We start from the raw sequence: 27,837 nt of genomic DNA, 5'->3' as shown, positions 1-27,837 counted from the left end.
GTTTCGTAAATTTTGTTTTTGCATTTGACGGAAAATTATTTCGAAGTTTGTAAACTTCAGCATTCAGAAAGGTAAATACACACTTTTAATATAATAAGAAAGATATATTAAGCAATGTATTGGTCAATTAACCTGTTTGTTTATTTCACTTGTACTAAATGAGTTATACATCTATAATTCGTAATTAATAGAAATTATGTATGAACATTTATAATTAACAAATATTTGTAAAAATACAATAAATAAAACAATTGTTTTTTTTTAAAATTTTCTTCTTCAAATTATACATGTGCATCCGAAATGTAAGCGTACTATATAAAACACTCTTTTATATTTTATGAATACAAAATAACTGTATTACAGCAAAAACCCTACTAACATTTAATGCAGTCTATGCCATTAAAAATTGACAAAAACTAAATAATGAGAATATAATTAATTAAAATGACACTGCGTAAATATTAAATTCGGGAAAATGTAATAATTGTAATTCTAATTTGTAACTAACTTGCATATCATTAAGATTTTATTAGAATGTCCATTTATAGTGGCCTCATCGGTTATCTAAGATTCTTTACCACTTTGCAAAGGTACACCTTTGAATATAAATTCTTTTTAGAAACACTGTTTCCGAAATGTTAGCTCATAAATAAAGCATCTTATTCCTATCTTTAATGATATCTGAAAGCATTTAATAAGCATTTGTAAAAACGACTAAGGAAATAATAAAATTGTTTTAAAGGACTACAAATATTTATTCAAATTTTAGTCCATAAGTACCCGTTTCAAAGTCAGCATTGTTGGGTAGTATTTTCAAGGCCCTAAACTTAACCGTTGGTACTGGAAATTTATAAATAACACAGGTTTGACAATTCTATTGATATTTTTTTTATACTGAAGTCATTTAAAAATACCTTTTACTCTTTGAGGTTAGAGCAACCAACACAGGTAGGGCAATTCTATTGATATTTTTTTTTATACCGATGTCATTTAAAAATACCTTTTACTCTTTGAGGTTAGAGCAACCTTAACTAGTGTTTTTGAAACATCTCCAAATTGAAAAGATGACTGGAATTTACAGTATTTCAGTATTCCTTTCAATTCAAAGTTGACTAGGGTATCGACATACATCACTTTCATAGGACCTACTTCAATCAGCCATCAAAATCCTTTCTAGACAACGGAGTTCTTTTGGCAGTTTAGGATACATAAATACGCAGCAATGCCATGGATGATTATCATACGTGTTTGAATTGATAGATATAAGTAAAGTTGTTTTAAAGATTTGTTTTATTCGAGCCTCACTAATTAGTCTTTTGTAGACGAAACGCGCGTCTGGCGTATATATAAAATTTTAATCCTGGTATCTATGATGAGTTTATTGAAATGTATTATATGCTTAGAAGTTTGTACTTCGTTTCTGGCTGATTTAAACGAACCCTTTCTCTATTTGTCCGGAAACAATTTGAAAAATTGTCAAGACTCTGATGTTTCAACTACTTCAGGGAAAGTTAACCTTGAAAGGACTTGGCTATTAAATTAGGGTCTTTTTGGGAGGCATATAGCACTTAACCAGTTTCGTTTTTATACGTATAAATAGATATTCGGCTTTGAGCATTTCTTATAAATTGAAAATTAATTCACAAAATGGAATCGGATGCATTATATTTATGATGTGTTGCTTTTAAAAAAACAATATTTTACAGACTATTTAACATTGAGATTGCAAAAGTTTTACAGATGAATATGTTTGTCCTATATTTAGGGAGATACGGTCTATATTCATGAACACTACATAATATTACAACGGCATACGTACATAGTGAAGTAAAAATGTAAAGATGTCTATCCATTATCATAAAGGTAACCTGTACTTAAATATTCTAATACCAAAATAAAAGAATACTATATTTAGGACTGTAAAACGTCTATGAAATAATGACCGACTATTTGTAGTACGTACTATAGTCTATAAAATTACAAAAAAGGAAGTTTACTACCAAAATGTTGGAATATATTACCGATCTTTTCAGAGAATACGATGAAGTTTATGTCTGAAAATGTCTTTAGTTGTTTTACTCAATAAATTTGTGAAGCGCCGCTTAATGTTTGCATGTGCATATGTCTTTTGGAATAATTGTAAGTTTTACTTTTCTCTTTTTAAATTGAATTGCTTTGCTGGTGAAATTGGATCATTTGTTTCATGTTCTAATGTGTCGTTATTTCATAAAAAATGATGACATATCGTTCGTTTATAATATCTATGATACAAGGCACAGGACTTCAATTGCATATCTGAACGTCTACATACATTTTAAGGTCATACGAAACTTCAAATCAAAAAAATAATATATGCATATTTGTTTTTATAAAAGAGGGACGAAAGATACCAGAGGGACAGTTAAACTCATAAATCGAAAATAAACTGACAACGACATGGCTAAAATTTAAATGGACAAACAAACAAACAAACAATAGTACACATGACACAACATAGAAAACTAAAGAATAAACAACATGAACCCCACCAAAAACTAGGGGTGATATCAAGTGCTGCGGAAGGGTAAGAAGATCCTGTTCCACATGTGGCACCCGTCGTGATGCTTATGAGATACAAAATCCGGTAAATAGTCTAATTCGGTAGGTCACAATCGTGAAAGGGTAGGGGATTGTAGTTACGACGTGAGGAACATATCTGATATCATTTGTGAACTAATGGCTAGTTTTTATGATAACACTTATGATCATATACCTTTTTCTCAAGAAAATTCTATTATATTTCTAAATTTAGAAAAGTTTACTATTTATTAATTGCTTGCTTCCAGCAAACCATTCGCCGACATGGTTTTCGTATACAGTTACCTCAGCATGACCCGTCTCGTAAAATTTCGGTGATTGTAATACGCAAGTGCGAATGGAAAACTAAACGTTTACATCGCTCCGTCATCAATATAACCTATATCTTATTGTACCTGTTATACACGTGCTTACCTGTATATCCATGTCTCTTTGTTGATTGTTTACAAACGAATGACAATCGTAAAACTACGGCTTCGAAACACGACCATTACTTAGCTGACATATTTTCACAACAACACTGACCGATTGAAATATTTTTGGACGATTATACGAAATGTATGCGAAAAAATGATAAAGTCATGCACAGAAGACTACGTTTATGATATATGGATGCATTGGCTCAATAATGAGATAAAAATTATTTTTCACCGGTCAATCGTTTCATATGACTTTAAACCAAAGGATCAAGGTGAAATAATTTCAATTATTTTGACTGAGAAGACACGTGATTAAATCTGTTTAAATATCTTTTGTTGTATGATGTCGGTAAAGTTTGTTCGGTTTAAACAGATATTCTTCAAATCTTGTTTTTAAAAAAACTTCATGTTTATGATTTATTTTTCCAATTTTCCGATGCTTACAATTTATGCCAAATAGCAATTAAATTTTCTTACTTTTGATTTCTTATGCGAAATCTCAGTTGACAAAAACAGCATTTCATACGTTTTTTGGTACAAAGTGCTTGCATGCTCTAAGCCCATATAAAAACTATCAAAACATGAATAAGTTGGAACAAATTGAAAATGTTACTTTATAAATTTCATGCGACCGATTTGCCAGAAACGTGAGGACGTGGTTTTTTTAATTTTATTTTAGAGATAAGAACTTGTTTTCCGCCTTTTATGCATTTCATTTTCCACTGCATGTTTATCAGCGACCAATTGTTCTCGTTAGCTTTTCGTGTTTTAAGCTTTAGCAACATGTGTTCGAATTTGTCACCAACGTAACCGTTATGAAAAAACCCAAATTCTTTTAGTGGTTTAAGATTATATGCCTAAGGCCTTTACACCTTTTAATTTTATTGTGTTAAAAAGTTTACCTCAATTTCTTAAACTTTTGGTCGTCAGCAGTTATTACATAAACTTGTTTCGGGTGCATTTAAAAAACAACATCAATCGTTCATGTTATTGGTATTGCTCTCTGGTTGGGTTGTTTTCTCTTTGAGTAATTCCCCATTCCCCATTCTCAATTTTATTACGTGTTATAAATGTTTTATAAAAAAAAGCAAACACACGTTATTTCATCAAAAGAAATATCACTATTATGAAATCATATTCATCACAAATGATTTCATATAACAAATAAGGTAAATAAAACAAGCTTGAAAAAAATCATATTGACAATGGCTTTATTTAGACTTGAATTATGTTTTTGCTTCCTTGATTCATAGTTAACCCCCTGTCTTCTTATATACATATTGATATGAGCTGTATATAGCTAGACCTGTTTTGAAGAGGATAATAAAGGCAACAGTAGTATATCGCTGTTCAAAATTCAGAAATAGATGGACAAAACAAATCCGGGTTAACTAAAAACTAAACTTAGGGAAACACATCAAATATAAGAGGAGAACTACGGCACAACAGAAACACAACACTAAAATGTAACACATACATAAACGAACTATAATATAACAATGGTCATTTTCCTGACTTGGTACAGGACATTGAAAACAATATGGTGGGTTGAACCTGGTTTTGGGGCTAGCCAAACCTCCAGCTTTGCTTGGATGTAATCGTTCGCGATACATAATGTGTTTTACTCATTGGTGAAGGCGGTACAATAGCCTATGGTTGTTGATCTCTATGTTAATTGATCTCTGTTGGAGGATTGTTCATTGGCAATTATACCACAGCTGCTAGACTTTATATTGATATGGAAGTTGATCCATACGGTATCCATAAAGTCTATTATTATAGCCGAAAAAGGTGTGTACGCAAAACTAAACTCTAATGATTGACATTGTACATCATTGTCACATTGAATTTATATTAAAGGAAACACGTATCAGATTTACTTTTCAAGCTAAGGAAAGACTACATATAATTGGCTAAATATTAACAAACAGTGGGAATCTTTTTCTATACAAATGTTTCCCTAAAAACAAAGATCTATTCTGGAAATATGTTAACCGGCAACAAACATATGAGGAAATTAAAGGACTGTAGATTTATTATTTTTCGTTGGATTCCAATTTTCGTGGGTTTCGTGGGCACAGGTAAACCACGAATTCAAATCTTCAACGAATTACATTTTTCCAATAGGCTTTGTATAAAGAGATTGGCAAAACCACGAAATCAAACATACACGTAAATGTTTTCAGCAATCCACGAAAATTGATGCCCACGAAAATAAAAAAATCCACAATTTGTAGATTCCCCGCTTTTGTCGAGCCTGCGACTTCTGTCCAGAAGGTAGAAAACCTTGATGCTTCATACTTTGTATATAGATGCCTTATGATATGACGTTTCCATCTGTCACATATCTATTGTCCTTGACGTTATTTCATTTTTCAGTGACTACTTGAAAAGGAGTTAAGAACGTTTTGCAATGTTAATTTCTTTGATGATGAATAATATTACTATATTTAGAATGTGCTTACCTTGTAAGTTCCTCATGCCTATCCGACAGTTTTCACTTGATCTCAACCTCATATCATGGATCAGTGAACAAGGTACGTAAAGTTTCATGGTCATGTCTATATCTCAGATACAATAAGCATAAGGTCTACTATATTTAGTGTATTTCATGATTCCAAAGTGTACATTACCAACTGGTAGGTGTTATCTGACCTTCACCTCATTTTCATAGTTCTTTGCTCATTGTTACGGTTTTCTTTTTTCTTTTTTATATATTACTGAATGCAATTAGTTAACTATAACTAGTGTATTTTACGATGTACACTTCAGACTGCCAGTTTTTATTTTCCATGATCGCATTTTAATAGTGCATTGCTTAATGTTAAGTTTATCTGTTTTGGTCTTTTTTTAACCTTGAGGCAATAGGTCAACTTTATTTAGTGTGTGCAATCTTGAAATGTACATACATGCCTATCTTACAGATATCAATTTACCTTTACCTTTTTTATGGTTCAAAGGTCAATGTTCAGTTTAACTGATTAAACATATAAACTGTAGCAAGAATGTAAATAAAGTAAAGCAGTATACCACTGACAAAAGTCATAAGTCGATTTAACAGGGAAAAAATCGGGCAATTACCAAAAACTGGGAGAAACTCATCAACTATATCAAGAAACACTGAACCAAAATCGAGGATCCCTATTGTTTAAACATCTCAAGTATTAATACAGGATTCCTATTGTTGAAACATCTCAAGTATTAATACAGGATCCCTATAGCTATTGTTGGAACATCTCAAGTATTAATACAGGATCCCTATTGTTGGAACGTCTCAAGTATTAATACAGGATCCCTATTGTTGAAACATCTCAAGTATTAATACAGGATCCCTATTATTGAAACATCTCAAGTATTAATACAGGATTCCTATTGTTGAAACATCTCAAGTATTAATACAGGATCCCTATTGTTGGAACATCTCAAGTATTAATACAGGATCCCTATTGTTGGAACGTCTCAAGTATTAATACAGGATCCCTATTGTTGAAACACCTCAAGTATTAATACAGGATCCCTTTTGTTGAAACATCTCAAGTATTAATACAGGATCCCTATTGTTGAAACATCTCAAGTATTAATACAGGATCCCTATTGTTGAAACATCTCAAGTATTAATACAGGATCCCTATTGTTGAAACATCTCAAGTATTAATACAGGATCCCTATTGTTGAAACATCTCAAGTATTAATACAGGATCCCTATTGTTGAAACATCTCAAGTATTAATACAGGATCCCTATTGTTGAAACATCTCAAGTATTAATACAGGATCCCTATTGTTGAAACATCTCAAGTATTAATACAGTATCCCTATTGTTGAAACATCTCAAGTATTAATACAGGATCCCTATTGTTGAAACATCTCAAGTATTAATACAGGATCCCTATTGTTGAAACATCTCAAGTATTAATATAGGAAAACATTTCTAGACAAAAACTAACTGCATATTAATTTGAATAACACACTAATTTTGTTTAAAATTCGTACATCGGATAACTACTAAATGACTTTTTGCACTGATTGTGATAAAACTTTTTGATCCGATGTTGATCAATCATTATTCCAAGTAAAACGGATATTTAACATAACCAATTTAAAGGTCAAATAAGTCGTGGGCAGCTTGTGAAGATTTCACTTCCTGATGAATAATATTTATAAAACAGTTGTTTTGTTGCCTTTCGTTTTGTCATATGAGTGTTGGGATTAACTACGCAATATATATAAGGCTTTGATAGGTAGGTCTTTCATTTTACATACCTTAATTTGCAGGTAATTGTTCTTAATTCTTCATTTCTTGTTCACTTTAACAATGTTTATTCATTCTTTTTATTTTCATCCTATTTTCTGTATTTCCTTGTTTTGTTAATTTTCTCTATATATTTGGACAATATTCGGTAAACTACATTGTACACCCAGTTCCTCGTACTTTTTTTTTCCATTATAAGTTTGATTGATTGTATGATTGTAATGAACTGTTTAAATGTTCAGAAAATGTTTTAAATGCCTAAATAAAGGACACATAAGTACATGGTATACCGCTGTTCAAAAGTCATGAATCGATTAAGAATTAAAAATTCCGGATAAAAACTAAGTATATTTTTCCTGCAATGCTATTAGAGAATATAAATTAATCTAATTTTTATATTTGTTATATTCAGGGGAAGAACTGTGCTTTTCCTTTGTATTCTTGTGTAAATATTAAGTTTTATTACTCATCATTTTCTATAAAACTAATTACCGTATATTTTCACTATTTTTCAAATTGCAATCGTTGAACTATTTTACCGGTCAATAGTTCCCAACTAATGGATATCGGTGAATATATTTGTCCGCAAGCGTCCTTATATTTCGCAGAATTTCAAAAGAAGCTACTAGATTGGATAATGTTAAAAATTATGCGGGGGTTACGACGTCACGTTTTTCTTGTTGTAACTAGCATTGACGTCAAATGGTTCGTGACGTAGTCTTAGCATTTAGAATAAATATAAAGACGTTAAACTGTATGGTTGTGTTCCTGCTTTTCATATTACGATATGCGATTTAGCACCGACATTTATTGTCTGTTGTCTGTTTCGGTATATTAAAACACTAACTGAATTGATATTCGTGTAATAGTAGGTGTATGGTCCCCTCGGATACAACTATTGGCATAAGCTCCGCCTCAGTGCTATACCTTCACCTTAAAACTTACTATTACACTCATACCCATTCAATAAGTTAATAATATGTAAAATTACTCATTGTGGATGATGTATATGATTCGATCTCAAAGTGGTGTACTGTCCAATAGGAACACTGAACTTTTAATTGAATTCTAAATAATTGACCAAATAATATTGTATTACGACATCAATCCAACATATATAGATTTAACGCAACCCAAGGAATAGGAATATAAAACAGTCAAAAGAATCACATGCACAATTGCAAACTGTTGCACCAAAGAATATGAAAAAAATACTGTTAAATACAGAAATTCATTCGAATAGTTAAACATCATATACCTTGCACAAAATGTCATATTAATCAATTTACCTCGTATTTACAACATTTTTCTTCTTTGTAGGTCTTCTTTACAAAAGGAATACAGATCACCTTTTACATACAAACTAAATGTTTCGCGGAATGTGATCCACAGAAATGTGCGTGTTTAACAAAATTGTGCACTGACCGTACTTTTCATATATCTTTTTTTCAAATAGATTTGTGTCTTTGTACAATAGTTGATAATTCGGTTAGATTTAAAATATACACTCAGTTATATTTACTTTTTATCATGAAGAATAGATAATATTTCTTTAATATAACTCAATTACAGATTTTCTACAGATACATTTCATTACACAATTTGCTAATTGTCGATGCGTTTGCAAGATTAAATAGTCAACATATTTCATTGCATTAATTGGTTAAAATTAACAGTCTACACGAATGTTACGCTGTGTTATTTATAGAGCTTAGTATTATGATTTTTATAAAGAACTATGGACAGTGAAAATACGTCAGCACTATTAATTGAACTCAAGAAAAGTGTCAATTATATGTAAAAAAAAAAAGTTTTTGCGGCATTAAAACCAAAAACATTCAGGAAGGAATTATTCTGTTTCTGAACATAGATTATCTCTGAAAAAGCTGTGCAGTTTGATTTGACGAGAGGCGGATTTTGATGTGATCAAGCAGTACCAATTGACAACAACATATTATATTAATGGAAATCCTTGCAATTACTGTCATTGTTTTACTGTTTATTTACTTATATAGGTAAGAATGTATTTATTTTTGCAAAATACAATTCCCGGCAGATATAGAATATAGATAATATACTTAATATGTCCTATTCTCCATTTTGACTGAGTGGATTAGCATAACATGTAGCAGCAGAAAATATGCAATATCAACATATTAGGGATTTTTTTATTCCAAAATTATATCTCAATGACATGGCGATAAGAAAAAAATGTAAACACGTAAACAGGAATAATTGTTAATAAATGATAAACAAAACGTTTTTATTGTTTGGGATTAAATCGATTTTCTATTTTTTTGTGAGAAGATTAAAAAACAAACATACACACAAAATAGACAAAACTTACACGATCATATTGAAAAAGTAATATTTTCGAACGCACAATAAAGAAGCAAACCTTGTAATATAATTTTATTGACAAATCAAGTGTCGTTTTTACTTTTGACATTTTACCTAGCATGTCTTTTTGTTTTGTTCACACAATGTTATCAAAGTATTGCAATTTTTTGCGACTGTCGTACAAGTGAGAGGTTAAGCAAGCTAATAAACCAGCTTTAATCCACCATTTGTACATTAGAAATGTCTGTACCGAGTCAGGTATGTGGCAATTGTTATCCAGTTGTTTGATGTATTTGACTTGCCGTTATATACTTGGGTCAGAGTTCGGTATTTTTGTTTTTCTACTTTTAGCTCAATTCATTTAGTTCAATATGGTCGTTTCAATAATGAAAACAATACAGGACTATTTGACTAGAGAAATACGCTTTTGAAATATTTATCTCAGTTCTACATTTGTTAAATAAAGATGTTAAAGGGTTCAATCATGTTCCCACAGACAAGCACTGCTTCAATTTAAAATGTTCAAGATAATGATTATCCAAGAAGCAATAAAACATTAACAATTAATTATTCATAGTATAAATTGATTTTTTTTTCAAAATTGTCACCAAACAGTATCTATAAACTTCTGTATGATTTATTTTACAGGAAAATGCGCAAGACTTATAGTGTATTTGAGACACTTAAAATTCCCGGACCAAAACCAGTATGGATTCTGGGAAATATTCATGAGTTTAAAGACGAGGTAAATTAAACTGTTACTGTAAATTCATTTATTTTTCGGGTCACCAACTTTCTTTAATTAAGAGACAATAAAACTTTTTGTGAATAATTTGATTTTGTGGTTTTCGCGAGGTCTGTATACAATGTATATTTCGTTGGATATTTAAATCCGATCTTCACTTCCACCAACGAAATCCACGACAACTGGTATCAAACGTATTATACTGAATCCACTGTAATTCACAATGGATAACTATCAGTGACATATTATTTACAATATATATGTTACTGGTCCAAATGTCAATACATGACAATTAATGTCTTTTCGTAGTGGTCAAAATTTGTAAAAAACAAAAACGTTTGACGAGTTCAAATTAATAAAAGAAACGAAATGTGTAACAAAAACCGGGCAAGAAATAAAGGAGTTAGTATTCAAAATAAAATGTATACATCTAAACCGAAAGAAATTTGTCAGAAAAAGACTCTATCCACGAGTGCAGATTTCTTTTTTCTAAATGTTTACAAACAAATAAATGGTAAATATATCGTTACATCTGCTGCATTCTATCTATTGTGATAGGTAAAACCTACTTAACCTACTCTGTTGTAACATATTTTATGAGGTCAAGGACATGTTACGCCTCATAGCTTTGTATTCAATACAATAATTGGATTTTAGATACGTCTGTATATATTACAAAGTTATCTCATCTTAATTGCCTATAAGCACGCGATAAGTCTAGAGTGCATTACGTTCATTGTAACTTAAATAGTTATCTGCAATACTCGTACGACAAATTATAATAAATATAGATTAAGAGGGGAATAAACTTCGAGATATATATAAAAAATATGAATATGATTTTTGTGTGCTCAATCTTTAAAGAAAGTTGGATAGTGAAATGATAATTCGACTTTAGCTACGAGTTCGGTTCAATTTTGTCAAAAACGCTTATGAATTATTCAATTGTAAGTTAATAATGTCGAACTCAATCCGTATTCATGAATTATGCGTGGTTAGATAATAATTTTTAAAACGTAATATTTCTATTATTATTTAATGTCTATATAACCAGTCTTTGGAGGTCGCCTCGATAGTTAATACGATGGTGTCAAGACTGAAATACACTAAAATAGTGTATACGTATCATTGATCCAATGTATTGTTATTTGCTTATTTTATATTTTTTATAACTATGGATGGACATCTGAGTTTTAGTCACATCGGCTAACGTCAATTTGACAAATAATGCCTTTAAAGGGTCATCAAAAGTTTTGAAAAATTCGAAACCATACGATTTGCATATGGTATAATAATACAATCACTAGACAAACAAAGGACAGAAAAACAACAACAAAAAAGTTTTGTAGCCTCGAACAATGTAAATTCATAAAAGCTCATCAGAAGCATAAACTTTATAGAGTGTTTTATAGCCTTACATAGTAGGCAAACCACTGAGTTACTCAGCGTATCATCATCTCAGGCCGTGTTCGCACCAAACGCCATGTACAGTAAACATGTTTACAATAAGTTTAATGTTATGTACATTGTTTCACATTTGATTTGTTCACATCTATACACCTGGTTTAGTTACCTGTGCATAAGTTTTGTTCACACTTATAAACTATGTGTCATTTAAATGTTCATTACATAGAATCGAATCAAATTTTGCAGTGATGAAAGTCATTTTGATGATTTGTACCTATTTTTAAGAAACTGAAAATCTCTCGATAACCAGAGGCGGATAAAGTCATTTTTCAAATGCATGGGGTTCCAAACATTGATCGTCCGAAACAAAGGGTTCAAACCCCCGTAACCCGCCCCTGTCTTAATCCGCCACTAATAACGCCATAAATTACGTAGGCTACAAACGAAGAAGAAGTATTGAGATGTTAAGGATGTTTTAGTAATGCATTTATGAGTGAATCGTTGATTGACCTATGGCAAATATTTCGTGAACGTCCAGTCAATTAAGGAAGACATTTTAAAATGAATTACATGTTTGGCAATGATGATGCTTTGAGTCTGGCTAAGGGGTTCAGGGAATGACCATTCAACTAAAACGGTTTTTTTTTCACCATAAAGAAATATTCTGATTTTAAAATTGATAAAAAATATTCTGTTCAATGAGCAGGAAAAATTCTGAATCCAGATTTTCCCCATACCTTATAGTGTTAATAAATTTTGAACAAAATTATTTGATTGATAGTTTTGAAAAATTAAATAAAAATGTTCGTGCTATACGCGAAAAAAATATTATGTGTCGAACATAAAAACCATAACCCCCTTCCCGCATGTAATTAACTGATGGCTCCCTAGTAAGGCTACTTAAAAGGTTTTTTTTTATAGAACAAACCAATTAATTTACCGAATTATTTGTTAAAAACTATAAATATCAATTTTATTAAAAACACGTTTTTTCTTTAAACATACATAGCAAAATGCATGCTCTAAAGAAACATATTGTTTTGTGCACACTGAACCACACAAGTTCTACACCGACTATGGACTGCGTGTTGACAATACATGATTTATGCTACATGTAAACATTGAGTTTTATCAATAGAAACGTATTTATGTTTAGTTTACGTGTGAATTACATTGAACACACCACCGAGTTTAGGTCAATGCGAACACGGCCTCAGTAGTCAGTACATCGGTACAAACATAATTTGTAATCAACCTTTAAAAAAATAATAGTTTATGAATTTATATAATATAAGGTTTCAAATACTTTCAACCGAATTTTCCTTACATCGATTTGGCTATTATTTTGACATGTATCTCTTCAAATGTTTCAATTCTTACAAAGCTTTAATTTATTCGGTCTTGAGCGTTCCTTGTGAAGTAAAATCAAGAATAGCAATTTATAATATCATGGTGTTTCATCTCTTAAACAAACCGAACATCCCTTGGAATTCCTTTTAGGTTCGATATTAAGACAACTTACAAGCTTCTTGAAACAGTTTGTTTCATATTTTTTTTGGAGGTAAATATATTTCTGATATCTATTGTGTGCTTTCTGACAAAGACAACACTAACATACGCATCATTATAATCTTGATTGCGACTTTGCCTCTTAAATTTCAGGACAAACTATCAATGTTTAAAGTCTGGAGAAAGCAATACGGTGATGTTTACGGGTAAGTTCATTGTAAATGTAAGTACTGGATATTGTCAAGTAAATATTTTATGGCAATTAACATTTATATTGATTTGAAAACTGATTGCCGTTATGTATACATATATTTAACCCCGAGCGATACCAACTCGCCCTGTTCACTGAAGGAGGTTGCTTGTGTATCATACAAACAAACATGTGTGAATGCAAATCATTAGACTATGTTCGTCCTATTTTTCTATCGATTTTATTTGTATATATATACTGAAGACATAAAATAAATCTTATTTTGGTTGACGAAAACGGTCTTTTAAGAATATTTTTATCATCGTTTGTTTATGTTTCAATCTTTACAAGACTGTACTTTAGTGTACATATATATTTCTGCGCAAATTGAGTATGAGTTCTGTCTTGTATGTGTCTTTCTACCACGTCATTTACACCGACTGACGTCAAATTACGTATGTGTTCAGTTAGAGGCTGTCTTTCTATCACGACATTTACACTGACTGACGTCAAATTACCCATTGATTAAAACATACGACGTGTGAATATGATGATTGGAACAGCTAAACAAATCATAATGTTGGCGGTCAGCTGTCATACATTATATGCATATTTACAATATGTGCGTTCTCCTAGTGTTGGAAGAGCGTCATATTAGAATATCACTTAATCGTTATTGTAAACAAGTATAAAACTATAAATTAGCTTTATTTGTGGGGGAGATATTTTCAATGTCAGTATTTATTTTATGAATTTAAACAATACACAAAAATTGAAAATTTGGAATATCAAATTGACATTTTAATTCCAAAAGGTCGTTTGATGCCGTATATTTTATTTTATTTGCATGAATTGTTTTATTCATAAATCAGAACTTTAGTTTTCATCTGTTGGAATTGCTTTACATTTGCCATTCCCTAGTCTTTTATAGTTCATTATGCGGTATGGATTTAATTTGTTAATTGTTAATGTCAATGTCATTTGGCCTCTGGTGGATAGTTTTTGCATTGGCAATAACACGAGATCTACATATGTCTAATGCTTAGTATTATGATAATATCAGAAGCTTTGAGCTCAGAAAATAGGAAAATAGAATTATGTCTAATAACCTTATAGCATACTTTTAGATGTATCAAAAGAAATTAAAGAATATATGATATAATGAAATACTTAAAAACATTACATTTACTAGATCCAGTGTTGATAAAATCAGGTTAAGCAGTTTGGTCGTTGACCTTGACCTTGACATGTACTATTTTATTTGGGTAATCGTTATATCCACTTAGTTGTGAGTTATGAATAGATAAAAATTATCGCAGATTTTCCTAAAAATATATTAAAAATTGACATTTCATTTGTAAATGAAGCTATTTAGCTCCTTTGGGGTCTATGTGCTCAGATGTAAATAAACTCATTAACTATACCAGGATCGAAATTTTGTATTTATGTCAAACGCGCGTTTCATCAACAAAAGACTAAACAGTGACGCTCGAATAAAAAAAGTGAAAGGCCAAAAGAGTACGAGGATGAGGAGCATTGAAGATCAAACATTTCTTAAAGTTTTGTCAAATACAGCTAAGGTCATCTATTCTTGAGGTAGAAAAGCCTTTGTGTTTCAAAAGTTCTAAGTTTTGTAAACAGTATATTCATAGAAACGTGCCACAACACCAGGTTCAACCCACATGTCAAGAAAATGGCAGTTGGTTTTTTATAGTTCGGTTCTCTGTGTGTTGTATTGTCGTTTGTTTTTGTTCTCTTCATTGTTTCTGTTGCTTCGTTGTTTTTCTCTTATATCTGATGCGTTTATCGGTTTTGATTTGTTTTCTCTCAATTGATTTATGACTTTCGAACAGCAGTATACTACTGTTGCCTTTATTGAATATCAGCTGATGTTCTACATAATACAAATGCATAATTTTTACTTACATTGAGAACAAATATGTTTTTTATATGTAGTTATATTCACTATTTTTTTACATTATGATTTTGTAGGTTCTACGAAGGATTCAAACCTAGTGTTGTTGTTTGTGATCCGGAATTGTCAAGACTAATTCTGGTGAAACACTTTGAAAAGTTTCATATAAGACCAGTATGTATTTTATAGCAATATGTAATTGGCCGTTTCAGAATCTAATGCATCATGGGTAATTTTATTGTTCGTACCCTAAAATGAAAAAAAATAACGTCACGTCATTGGTTAAATTTCCATTGTTTATGATATTTTTAACCACTCATAATGTTTTTGTCTACACTTTTGAAATTATTACCAAGGATGCATTAGATTCTGAAACGGCGAATTGGATATCGATATTAACTATAATGACAGAGCAGAACAACGACGCCAAAAATAAACTTTTCTTGATCAGAATTAACATATAAGAAAAATATGAAAAAAAACAATAGTCGAAGTTTGCAACTATTGAAATTTATACAACTGTAAATTGCTTGTTAAATTTATTTCAACAAGAGCGGTCTGCCGACAAAGTTCATATACATATTCCGAGTGCAGTCAAATGGATTAATGGGTTCATAAGTAAAACAAATACCGTGAATATGATTAGAAACTTATACCATTCAGTTAGATCAATATGGTCGATTTAATAATGAAAACAATATTTGAATTTTTGTCTTTCAAATTAACTCATAATAGATACCAGGAATAAATTATGTATATACACCAGACGCGCGTTTAATACATGGTTAAAATAACTGAGGAAAAAAGTAATCAGCTTACTCTTCCAGATACCCCAAAGTTACACACATACTACTATATGTGTTAACTGAATTAACAATAATTCATATTACCAAATTGTAAATAAAAAAACAAGCTTTCTACATGATAAAATTAAAAGAAGAATTATATTTACATTGTAATGAAGAAACAATTAATAAGGCTACTAAAATAACGTCCTTTCCGCCTACATCCACAACCCTAATTAAAGAAGGATATCATAATGCATAGTATGCACAGATATATTAGCTTTTGTGTGAAAGCTGTAGTCCATTACATTACAATCCACCCCATGTTTATTTCTTTAAACTCATTACCTATTATCAAACTCTATTGATCTACCAAAACATCTTAAGTTATTATCCTGGGTTTGATTACGTGCAGCTAACTCGTAAAATCTAATAATAGAAATCCGCATTTGTTTTTACTTTACCTAAAGTATAATTATCTATCTTTCAATATACAATTTAAAACGTTACTTACTCTGAGCGATTTGATTTGAATGTATCATGTAAATAGCCTTTGCCAGTATCTTAAAGAAGAAAGTGTAAATAGATTACGGAAACATCCAATGAACCGAACCAGCTCAAAAAAACGCTAATTGTTTATTAATTATCTCATAGTTTCTATTTATAGCTCGACTAAATCGGGACTTTTATGTCTTAAAATGCCAACTATCATTGTGTAACATCTGGAAAAAAAACAATAGAACTACCTTTCTTAGTTTAAAAATAATATGTATATTGGGTAATAGTTGATGCAGAAATAAAAAACAATTGTAAACAATGAAGTACGAAAACTCAATCCTTAAATATCTAACGTAATAAACCAATAAATACGATTGCTTAAAATTGTCAAAATTTCCTTAACATGTTTCCTCAAGACCATACTCGCAAATCGTGTCAAGGGAGAGCCAACATTTGAGACACTAAAATGTTCATCAAACGAAACAGGAACCTTTGTGTTCGTAGTCCGATGCACTAACCACTACACCACGGCTCTCTAAATATCTATTTAGCAGATGACGACGGATATGATCTATTTGTTATAATCGTTATCCTGTCCTTCTTCCTAGTTCTAATTTTACAGATATATAATTTTTTATCTATTTTAACAGATATCTAATTTTTGTTCGACTTTAACAGATATATAATCCCTTCCTATACTATCCCGATGAATACAGTTTATTAAATGAACACGGAACTAGATGGAAAACACAGAGGAAAGCAGTAGTGGCTGCATTTAATTCATTGCCAATACATAATGTGAGTCATTTTATATTTTAAACATGATAAGAATGAATTGATGTTTCCGGACGTAAAAAAAAAACACCTTAGGTAAAATAATAGTCCTTACTAGAGGGAAAACACAAAAATGTTATGGCCAAAGACCATCGAAAGAAAAAATACACAGAACAATTGTCGTTATTATACAGAAAAGAGTCTTCAGACATCAAACAGAAAGGTGAATGCTGACCAAAATGAACCGCTATAAAACGAACAGGTTTATCTTATGCACCTCGAAAGGGTAAGACGACCATGCACCACTTATGACTCTTATATGAAAGAAAAAAATCTCAGGCCTTATAAGACTAATTGGAAACATTTATTATACTCATTATTGTATTTTGTCATGCAAAGAGGATAAAGCATCCACAACAATGCAAATAGGTTCTTGAATTGGTTGTAACCCTTGTGCTTATAGTATATTTGTAATCGCATACAATGCTCCCATAAGCATTTGACGTAGAAGACATGACAAATTATGGTTCTGTTCAGTCAATACAATAGTCTTTTAAAGCCGATTTTTGGAAGTATCGTTATCCATATGTGGCATATTTAGAAACTTATTCCATAAAAACAGTCTATGGAATTTTTAACCTGTCTTTCATGCGTCAAATTATATGCTGGAATTAGGAAATATACCTACTCGTTAATTCTTCACTACGGAATCTGAAATACACATTTGGAGCAGGACCTATCTACCCTTCACGGGCACCTGAGATCGACCCCAGATTTTGATCGGGTTCATGTTTGCAAGTCTTTTTATTTTTGTGTTTTGTGCACTATTTTTGTCTGTTTGTCTTTTCCTTATTAGCCATGTGGTGTCAGTTTATTTCAGTTTATGAGATTGAATGTCCCTTTAATATTTTTCGTTTCTCATTTATTGTCACTGTATTAAGATAAAAATAATGTTCAATGCTGCACCCAATCGAGTGCACGTATGATTATCAAATTTGTGTAACGTTGAAGAAAATGATACGATTATTTTATTTTATCATACTTTTGTTCAAATAGGTCTCAGAACGATTGTGCGAGACAACAGCTGAATTCACAGATATGTTGTCTGATGCTGCATTCCAGTTTACAGACGGATTCGACATTGGAAGGTAGGTTTAGGCACTGGCTTCATCAACCTTGGTGTTTCATGATTTACTCATTAACACGGATATAGAATTAGATGATATGGAAAATATTTGAATTTCAAGTATTTTGTAAAAAAAGTCTTGACAACAGGTTTCGTCTTCAAAAGACACATTAAAGACGTTCGAATGAAACAGTTAAAAGGCCAAATATGGATCACAGTGAAAGAGCATCAAAAACCTAAAATCCCGAATGGTTTTACCAAATACAGGCATGGTCATCTATATTTAGAATAGGAAGGAAGGGCTAGATATGAAATTTAATTATTAATCGATCGTCTTTATCCATCATTGTCTTTTGCCTTGTTAGTTAGACAATAGTGGAAATAATTCTTATGTTATCAATAACGCTTCAATGGATTTTAACGAAAGAATATAATATTAAGTTTCAAATCTATACTTAACATTGTGTAGTTGACATCCTTTCCTTAAATTTGCATAATATATTAAGATACCACGCATTATCATGAGAAACACACAGCCACCTATTAACGTTATGTCTACACTTAAAATGATTTGGGCATAGGTAATTTCACACAAACAATTCGGTGTGTTCGTGTTTTATTTATACTGTAAAAAGATGCACTCGATCAAATCCATTGATTCGCTTCAACACGTTTCCTTTTGTTTTCACGTCTTAATCGTAAACTATTTGTTAGTACGAACTATTTGATGTGTTCATTAATTAATGTGTATATGTTTTGTTATTTTGGAGTAGAAGTTACTAAGTTGTAAAACTTTTGTCTGACCCTTTTGTAATTGTGAACAATAAAATATGTTCAAACTAATAGTGGTTTTGTTTTGATTTTTCATTCCAGGATCGTTGACCGATACACCCTTGACGCTTTTGCACATGCAGCATTTGATTACAAAGTCAATAGTATGAGAGATGAAAATGCTACATTGTATCAGTTTATGAAAGTTTTTAACGAGTCATCCTCGGCAGATAATCCAGTGGCAGGACTTGCAAGTAAATATAATAACAGAAAATAGGCACTGCATGATATTAAAGTATATCACGTTGTGATTGGTTTAACGCCATGACGTTGTGACCCCCTTTGAGACTGTAGGGGTTAGTAAATTTCATAGGGGGTTCATGACGCATTAATGGTGACGTCGTCTATTAATGTGGTTGTGTTTCATTGTTTTTTTTTCACCAAAACGCAGCAGAAAAAGTCCAGCGTGCGATAGGTTCGTTATACGGTTAACTACTGACCCCCTACGGATCCAAAGAGGATGATTAAAATCCATAGGGGACTCACCCCCTTTGGATTTTACTTACCCTCTCTGGATCTGTAAGGAGTCAGTGGCGAACCATATAACTTATAATATCACTTTTTTGCTATTAAGAAATAAGGATTTAAATGAGACAAGATATCAAACTGGCAGATTAGCATTTGTCTTTGGCTATTACTGGATAAAAACAAAAAAAACTACGTTATACATTGCATGCGTTTAAAGCGCTTTCCTGGATTAACCTTCACCAGGAACGCTCAAAGACGAATATTTGAAAGCCAATGAGGTATTAGGACCGAAAACGCAGAAAACGTAGAAATCAATAAGACATAAAAAAGCGAAATATATCTATATAAGAATTGGCAGAGGCACTATAAAGCGCAAAATTCTACTTTGATTAATCAAGAACAAATTTCTAAAAATCAGATGTAATAGGGATGATTACAAAAATTGTAAATTATCTACATTGTACCAGTAAAAAATGAAAACTTATATTTTTTCGGTTTCTTTTTTAAATATGCACATGGTTAAATGTATGATTAAATCAAACATCTCCATTCGTTGCCCTGCACGAGCACAGTCAAAATTTCATATGTTTTACATAATAAAAAATGGTAAATTCTAAAACATGAAAAATTTAGCCAACATTTGTCGACTTCAAAATTTAAAAAAGTAAAAACAATATATCTTAAGTAACTTTGTAAATATAACATAATGTTTGTGTTGTATATTCCCAGGAGTGTATGATTCATTAGTACCATTTCTACAGTTATTTGATACAAAGCATAAGAGTACACATATACAACATATTCACGAACTAAGAGAGCTAATCGAGAAAAGACAAAAACAGGTATATCATATTTACTTAAACTAAAAATAAAATTGTATTATTTTCATTTCTATACACTAAATAATTATTCAAATAGAAAAAAGCTCTTAGAATAAAGGTTATGCTAATACGAATAAATGCAAATACTATTTTATGTGACAAGACAACCAAAATGATTTTGTTCAAATCCCTTTCTACAGTAAGTACTACGAGTTCTCTATATATACACTACAAAAACGCCAGTAACATACCGATTAGAACACGTGTAACAAAGAACAACAGCTTATATATTGCAATTGCTGATTTGCATGTCAAAGATTACAATATACATGTAAAGATAAACAATAAACCTGTGAGATACACCTAAGATTGATATTAATGCAAATCATTCAATAATTAATCATTAGAAAAATAGGAACTATCAGGAGAATATCGTATATCATTATTTAACAAGAACAAATATATTAGGGACAACAGACATGTCATTTAACAAAATAAAATGAATGTTGTTAAACGTGCAAATAAAATCCAAGCTTGATGTAATTATTATTGTATTTAAAATTTACAATAACTTCTATGAACATATAGAATAAAACCAGGTTTCATCCAGTATGTTCTACTTAAGAACATGTAAGTACCAAGAATATGAAAGTTGTTGTCCATTCGTTGATGTGTTTGAGCTTTTAATTTTGCAATTTGAATCAGGACTCTCCGTTTTGAATGTTCCTCGGAGTTCAGTAATTTTGTTATTTTACATTTATATTTCAAAACCCTTATTATTTTACCAAAGGGTCAACAACCAGTCATTGACAATGTGATAGACTATCTACTCTTCACTAAGATAACAGATACCAATAATAAGAACCAACAGCGACATTTGACAGTTGAAGAAATCGTCGCTCATTTAAATTGTATAACTGGTGGAGGATTTGGAACAACGAATGCTGCTCTGTCATTTGTACTTCATCAATTAACAGTGAATCAAGATGTTCAAGAAAAATTATTTCAAGAGATAAAACACAATTGTGGTTTATTTGTAAGTACTGCCATTATATAGACCAAAAAAATAAATTGGTGTGACTTTTACTTTCGTATTACAAGCTCAATGAAAAACAAACGTTCATTCGAAGGTTGTATTCTTTTGTTTCAGAAGACAATGCAATACTAAGAAACTTTTGATCACTTTTTCTGATGAAGTTGTACAAGGAGCGCTCAATCGCAAATATTTAAAGGTGAAAATATATGTGAATTCTTGAATACATTAGAAGCTCAAACGGCGGTTAAGTAGTGTAGGCAAATCTCAGTTCGGTTTCAATTTTACACAAATATACTTAGATTTTTGTTAAATTTTAAGGAAATTATAATACCCCAAAAGGAAGTTCAATAAAAAGCTAAACAAATAGAAAAAAAGAAATACTCAAAGTTTCGTTATCGTTTTTCTAAATAAATTCAGAAAGTTGACCTATTTGAATTGAGAAATTTTATGAACGTCAACAATAACAATTATACCATTGTCTAAATGTGTTAGTACATCGTGATCGTGAACTTCTTTTGAACACAATTGACTAGATGTGCTTTCATATGTTATAACAGAAAATTATCAAAATGAAAACTGATATTACAAATAAAGGCAACAGTAGTATATCGTAGTTTGCGATAGTAAATGAAAATTATTTACATTTTTATCTGAATGGCACTGTTCCCCAAATAATACAAATAACGTTTGAGTTACACTTAATTAGAAAATACTTTAAAAATAAAACACAAACAGATATACCCCTCTCCAAAAGCATGAATGGTGACTTTCTGATTTAATTTTCTCCGATTTATATATAACATTAAGTTACCTTGTCTTCAAACAAGTCTACCAACTTTGCATTATGACCAGAGATCTTAATCATTTGTATAGAATAATTAAATATTTTAGGATAACCCAGACGTGGCTAATATTCATAAAATGAAATATTTAGACAATGTGATAAACGAAACGCTGAGAATATTACCTTGTGCACCAGGGTATGTATTTTATTAGAATTAATTCATATACATATAGTGAAGAAAAAACGGGAAATTGATAAGGATATAGAAGTTCTGTGGAATTACAATATCAATCTATATAGATTCGTGACTGCCTTGCGAATGATTTTTTCATTTTTTTTCGTGTTTAAGTATGATTTTTTAAGTTAACGAACATATTGAAAACAGATATCTCGCGATAAAGAGTATAATTGAATCGTTTGCATTGCAACAGATAACCTATATACATCTTCGAACAGTTGACTTCTTTAAACATAACAAATCATTCAAAATGAGTTTGTTGGTGTACCCAGCTGGTTAAAATAATATCCTATAAAATATGAAATAATATACCACTATCAAATTTCTTAGTTCAACAGCTTATCAATAGTATTTTTAAATTGATATACATTCAGAAATTATATTGGTTGAAAGACGAATCATTTGATCGTGTCATGTGTCTTCAATTTGAATGAGAGTAACACAAGATTGTAGAATCATTATCTCCGCCCACTTTATACATCAACACTTTGTATATGCATTGTGCTTCATGCACAAACTTGACATTATAAATCACATAATGTTAATCAAAATTTAATTAACTGACATAATAAATCATACACAAAGAAACAGTAAAAATTTTTATAATAACTATCAATGTTTATTCATTTACAATGCACATAATCGTTGAACAATTGATCTTTAATCCACAAGTTATAGAATGTGTCATGTATAGGCTTGACAACTTGTTTTGCAGGGTGGCAAGGACGTGCACAGAAGATTGTACGATCAATGGAGTGGAATTCCGAAAGGGGATGGTATTAAGAATAATGTTATGTCCGTTGTATGCTGACGACACTATCTATCCTTCACCAGAACAGTTTAAACCAGAGAGGTAAACATATGTGGCATTAAGCTGTACTAATTTTATAAACCACTAATACCTTTGTTTTTTATTAACAACAACTCCTTTTGCATGGATCAATATAAATCATAGGTCTCAACAATAATTCCTGGATATTGACACAACAGCGCATTATTATACTAAATACCATAATACTAAAAGCTGACTGTAATAGGGCTAATATTAGAAGAGGATTACCAGAGTGTACAATATATAGACATTCAGAACATGTACACTTTATCATATATCTAAAATAAAAATGTGTTTTGTTCTTTTGTATTAAGATATAGCTTGAGCAACCGTGACTCGAAGCAATTGCGACTGATAATGACAGATTTTCACTAATTGTGTACACATATAATTTTTAAACATTGATATATATTTGCATATTCAATCAAATATGTGTATCTTAGTATAAACGATATGCTTTCTTTTTAAGATTCGATGACGAGGAAAAGAACATGCGCCATCCGAACAGCTTCCTCCCGTTCGGACAAGGACCACGAATATGTCCTGGCTACAGAATAGCTTTAATACTGATGAAAATTGCTATTGTTTTTATAATTAGGCAGTTTGTATTGACACCATGTGAAAAAACTAAGGTAAAACATGCTTATTTTTATTAAAAGATTCATTTGTGGCAATATTGATAAATATGTTAATTATACAAATATATTTTTTTCAATATTTGTCCAAATATTTTCACTAGACTTCGACAGAAAACCAAAATTATATTTTACACAAAAAGCCTAACCAACGACTTAATAAAAAGAATCACCAACAAAAACCCATCAGACATACATTTTAAAGAAAATGATATAAAGCTTTTACTACGATCAAGTAAACAAACCCATTGTAAATACAGTGAAGACAGTTGTGCCAACAGACGTAACAAACTCCTGCACGACTGGGGTCTTTTGAAATTTATTAAGTACCATACTCATGCAAAATGTAAAATCACAAAATACTAAACTCCGATGAAAAGTCAAAACGGAAAGTTCCTAATCAAATGACAACATCAAAAGCTCAAACGAATCAAACGAATGAATAATAACTGTCATATTCCTGACTACGTATTTCATTTTTTTTCAATTTTTTAAAATACAATAAACAAATGTTTTAAATTTCAGGACCCGTTACCAACAGCACTGCGACCAATGCTTGTTCCTAGAGATGGTGTTTATGTCAAATTACAACTCCGAAACAATAATATGTTGTCAACTTGAATTGAACTAGCTTCAACATGATGTGAAGAAACGAACAAAATAATTGTTCAATCCCTTTGAACCTAGTCAGTAATCTATCGCACTGTGTTTACCTCAATGTGCATACGATGATCAACACAAACTAAACAACAAAACAAACAATTGTTACCCTAATTAATAGTTTAAAACAATAAGATCTTGGTTCAATGAACCACAAGACTGCTACAATTTCGAAAGTAGTTCATGTGAAGTGCTAGAATGTGTATGAAACTGCCGAATTAATGTGAGGCATATTCATTTTATTTTAACTGTGACGTTGTTTTAATGTGATAACCAACATACTTTTTGAGATTATCTATAAATCAATCAGTGTTTCCATGCATAGCCTAACCAATCCATTTTACATAGTGCCTAATCTGTATATCATGAAAAATCAATCTTTAATCATAACCAATAAAATACTCTTTTAACATAATAACACATAAAACGATTGAATATCTCCTCATAAATATTTAAGTGTAAAGCATGGAGTCATATCAAGGTTTTTTCCCGCTGTTTTCGTGATTAAGAGAAAAATCACCAAAAAAAGTTTCATCGCATAAATCCAATCTTAAAGGAGTACAAAAATCAGAAAAATTGAAAACGCGAATACATTTGCTACTTTTCAACACCTAAAAATAAACGTTTTTACAGTATCATATGACATTTTGCCATTACATATCATATGATTATTTTTTTTCTTAAAGATTTTGAAGTGAATTATCAAAGAAACTGTCCTTCGTACTCTTTACTAAATGTCCATATATTTCCATCGAAACGCTTTCATATTCATAAAAAGTCTTTGGCTAGTATTTAAACGTGTGCTTTCTCACCAATCAATTAGACAGTATTCATTATATCTGTGTAATCATTGTAAACAGGAGTCTAATTTAAGCGTTTTTGTGTACTGACCAGCTGGAACAAGTGGACTGGGAAATCTACTGGTCTAGCTCCAAATCTACTGGTCCGGCTCCAAATCTACTGGTCCTGCTCCAAATCTACTGATCCGGCTCCAAATCTACTGGTCCGGCTCCAAATCTACTGGTCCTGCTCCAAATCGAATGGTCATGCTCCAAATCTACTGGTCCTGCTCCAAATCTACTGGTCCGGCTCCAAATCTACTGGTCCTGTAAAAATCACATTCATTTGGCAAACACTAAGTTATATAAATGATAGATGTTTACTTTTATTTCCAAGCTTGCTTTAGAAATGTTAGACATGAAAGTGCTTTCAGCTCCTTTATTCCCGTAGATGTTGTGCTGTTCTGATTATTTATAAGCTAGTACAGAATCTAACTTAAAATTTGAAGATACAGTTACAAAAATTCCTTTTTAATCCAGGTCTACTGATCTCGGACCACCGGACCAGCGCTAATTTCAATCCTTGCTTGTAAACCAGATATTGAATTGCTTTTGTTAACATGGTTAATGTGATTCCAATGAATAAGTGAAGTGTATTTCGAAATTTCCACGTAGATCGATTGACAAGAGAGACTCTCATAAACAAAGTTTAGATCAGATGAATTAAACTCTTCTTTTATTATCACTTTTAGTCCAATACTAGAATCTTACATCTTGTCTATGTACTTTTAAAAAATGTAAGTTATGAGAGTTCAGAGAAAGGTAAAAAAAAAAAGCATTGTGCACGCACGAACATTATAAAGTATTATTTTGACTACCTGGATTAGTATTTGTATATGTATTATCCTAATCATGTAGTGTGGTATGAGTTTGATTGGCAATTAGCCTTTTTAGAATCTAGAGAACTATGGGTAATCTCATTATGCGTACACCAAAATGAAAATAACGTTACGTCATTGGTTGAATTTCTATTTTTTATCACGTATTAAACCAATCACATCGTTTTGGTGTACGCTTTTGGAAATATTACTCTGAATGCTTTAGATTCTAAAACGGCGAATTGATATAACTTTCTCTTGATTTTACATGTACGAGGTTATTATTTTGCGTGTTTGTACGTTGGTGTAAATGTTTTTATGTCTTATTCTCTGTTACATTTGTACGTTGGTGTATATTTAAAATATTTGTATGTCTTATTCTCTGTTACATTTTCACCATTATGCTTCATTTCATATTTTCAAAGTAATATATACTCAGATATAAAGTTTATCTGGTACTCTGATAAAACTTTCATCTGGCAACAATAAATGACGTACTCTGATAAAACTTTCATCTGGCAACAATAAATGACGTACTCTGATAAAACTTTCATCTGGCAACATTAAATGACGTACTCTGATATAACTTTCATCTGGCAACAATAAATGACGTACTTTGATATAAATTTCATCTGGCAACAATAAATGACGTACTTTGATATAACTTTCATCTGGCAACAATAAATGACGTCCTCTGATATAACTTTCATCTGGCAACAATAAATGACGTACTCTGATATAACTTTCATCTGGCAACAATAAATGACGTTATCTGATATAACTTTCATCTGGCAACAATAAATGACGTACTCTGATATAACTTTCATCTAGCAACAATAAATGACGTAATCTGATATAACTTTCATCTGGCAACAATAAATGACGTACTCTGATATAACTTTCATCTGGCAACAATAAATGACGTACTCTGATATAACTTTCATCTGGCAACAATGAATGACGTACTCTGATATAACTTTCATCTGGCAACAATAAATGACGATATTATAGAAACCGTGTAAAATTTGTGCATGTCAATTCTTTTTGTTATAGAAAATATTTGATCCAAGATTATTTGTAATAATGATATTTGTTTTCTTCTTGCTATTATTTCTTCTCTTGTTTTGTGGTTATTTATATATATATATATATATTTCTTTATGTTTTCGCCATAATATATGTTGATGAAATACATGTACATTAATTTCTTGAAGAGTCGAGAGGAAGGGCAGACTTGTTATGTTACGTTTATAACATTTAATTGTTGTTAATTAAAAATTCAAATATTTAAACTTTTCATCAGTTTTTGTTTGTACTTACGGAATTTAAAATGCATTTGT

At 30.9% G+C, this 27,837-nt stretch overlaps 1 protein-coding gene across 1 annotated transcript; it reads left to right on the top strand.

Annotated features, from left to right (window-relative positions):
• LOC139496283 (cytochrome P450 3A4-like) lies at positions 1-27,794 on the top strand. The gene is made up of 14 exons (XM_071284784.1): positions 1-71; positions 8,567-9,261; positions 10,235-10,331; positions 13,401-13,453; positions 15,430-15,526; positions 17,314-17,433; positions 18,466-18,557; positions 19,409-19,560; positions 20,564-20,676; positions 21,446-21,691; positions 22,583-22,671; positions 23,429-23,566; positions 24,015-24,177; positions 24,706-27,794. The coding sequence occupies exons 2-14, from the start codon at positions 9,209-9,211 to the stop codon at positions 24,799-24,801; spliced, it is 1,509 nt and encodes a 502-aa protein (XP_071140885.1). The 5' UTR covers positions 1-71; positions 8,567-9,208; the 3' UTR covers positions 24,802-27,794.
• Positions 27,795-27,837: the final 43 nt, after the last annotated feature.

This window comes from Mytilus edulis, chromosome 11 (assembly GCF_963676685.1).
Source record: "Mytilus edulis chromosome 11, xbMytEdul2.2, whole genome shotgun sequence".
Classification (NCBI taxonomy): Eukaryota; Metazoa; Mollusca; class Bivalvia; order Mytilida; family Mytilidae; genus Mytilus; species Mytilus edulis.
This window is presented reverse-complemented; position numbering and strand designations above follow the sequence as displayed.

Bases quoted from the DNA above. Each gene is read 5' to 3' on its own strand.
- LOC139496283 (XM_071284784.1), top strand. From the start codon at position 9,209: ATGGAAATCCTTGCAATTACTGTCATTGTTTTACTGTTTATTTACTTA. The intron at 20,677-21,445 runs GTATATCATATT...ATTTTACCAAAG, and splicing joins TCGAGAAAAGACAAAAACAG to GGTCAACAACCAGTCATTGA. The intron at 23,567-24,014 runs GTAAACATATGT...TTTCTTTTTAAG, and splicing joins GAACAGTTTAAACCAGAGAG to ATTCGATGACGAGGAAAAGA.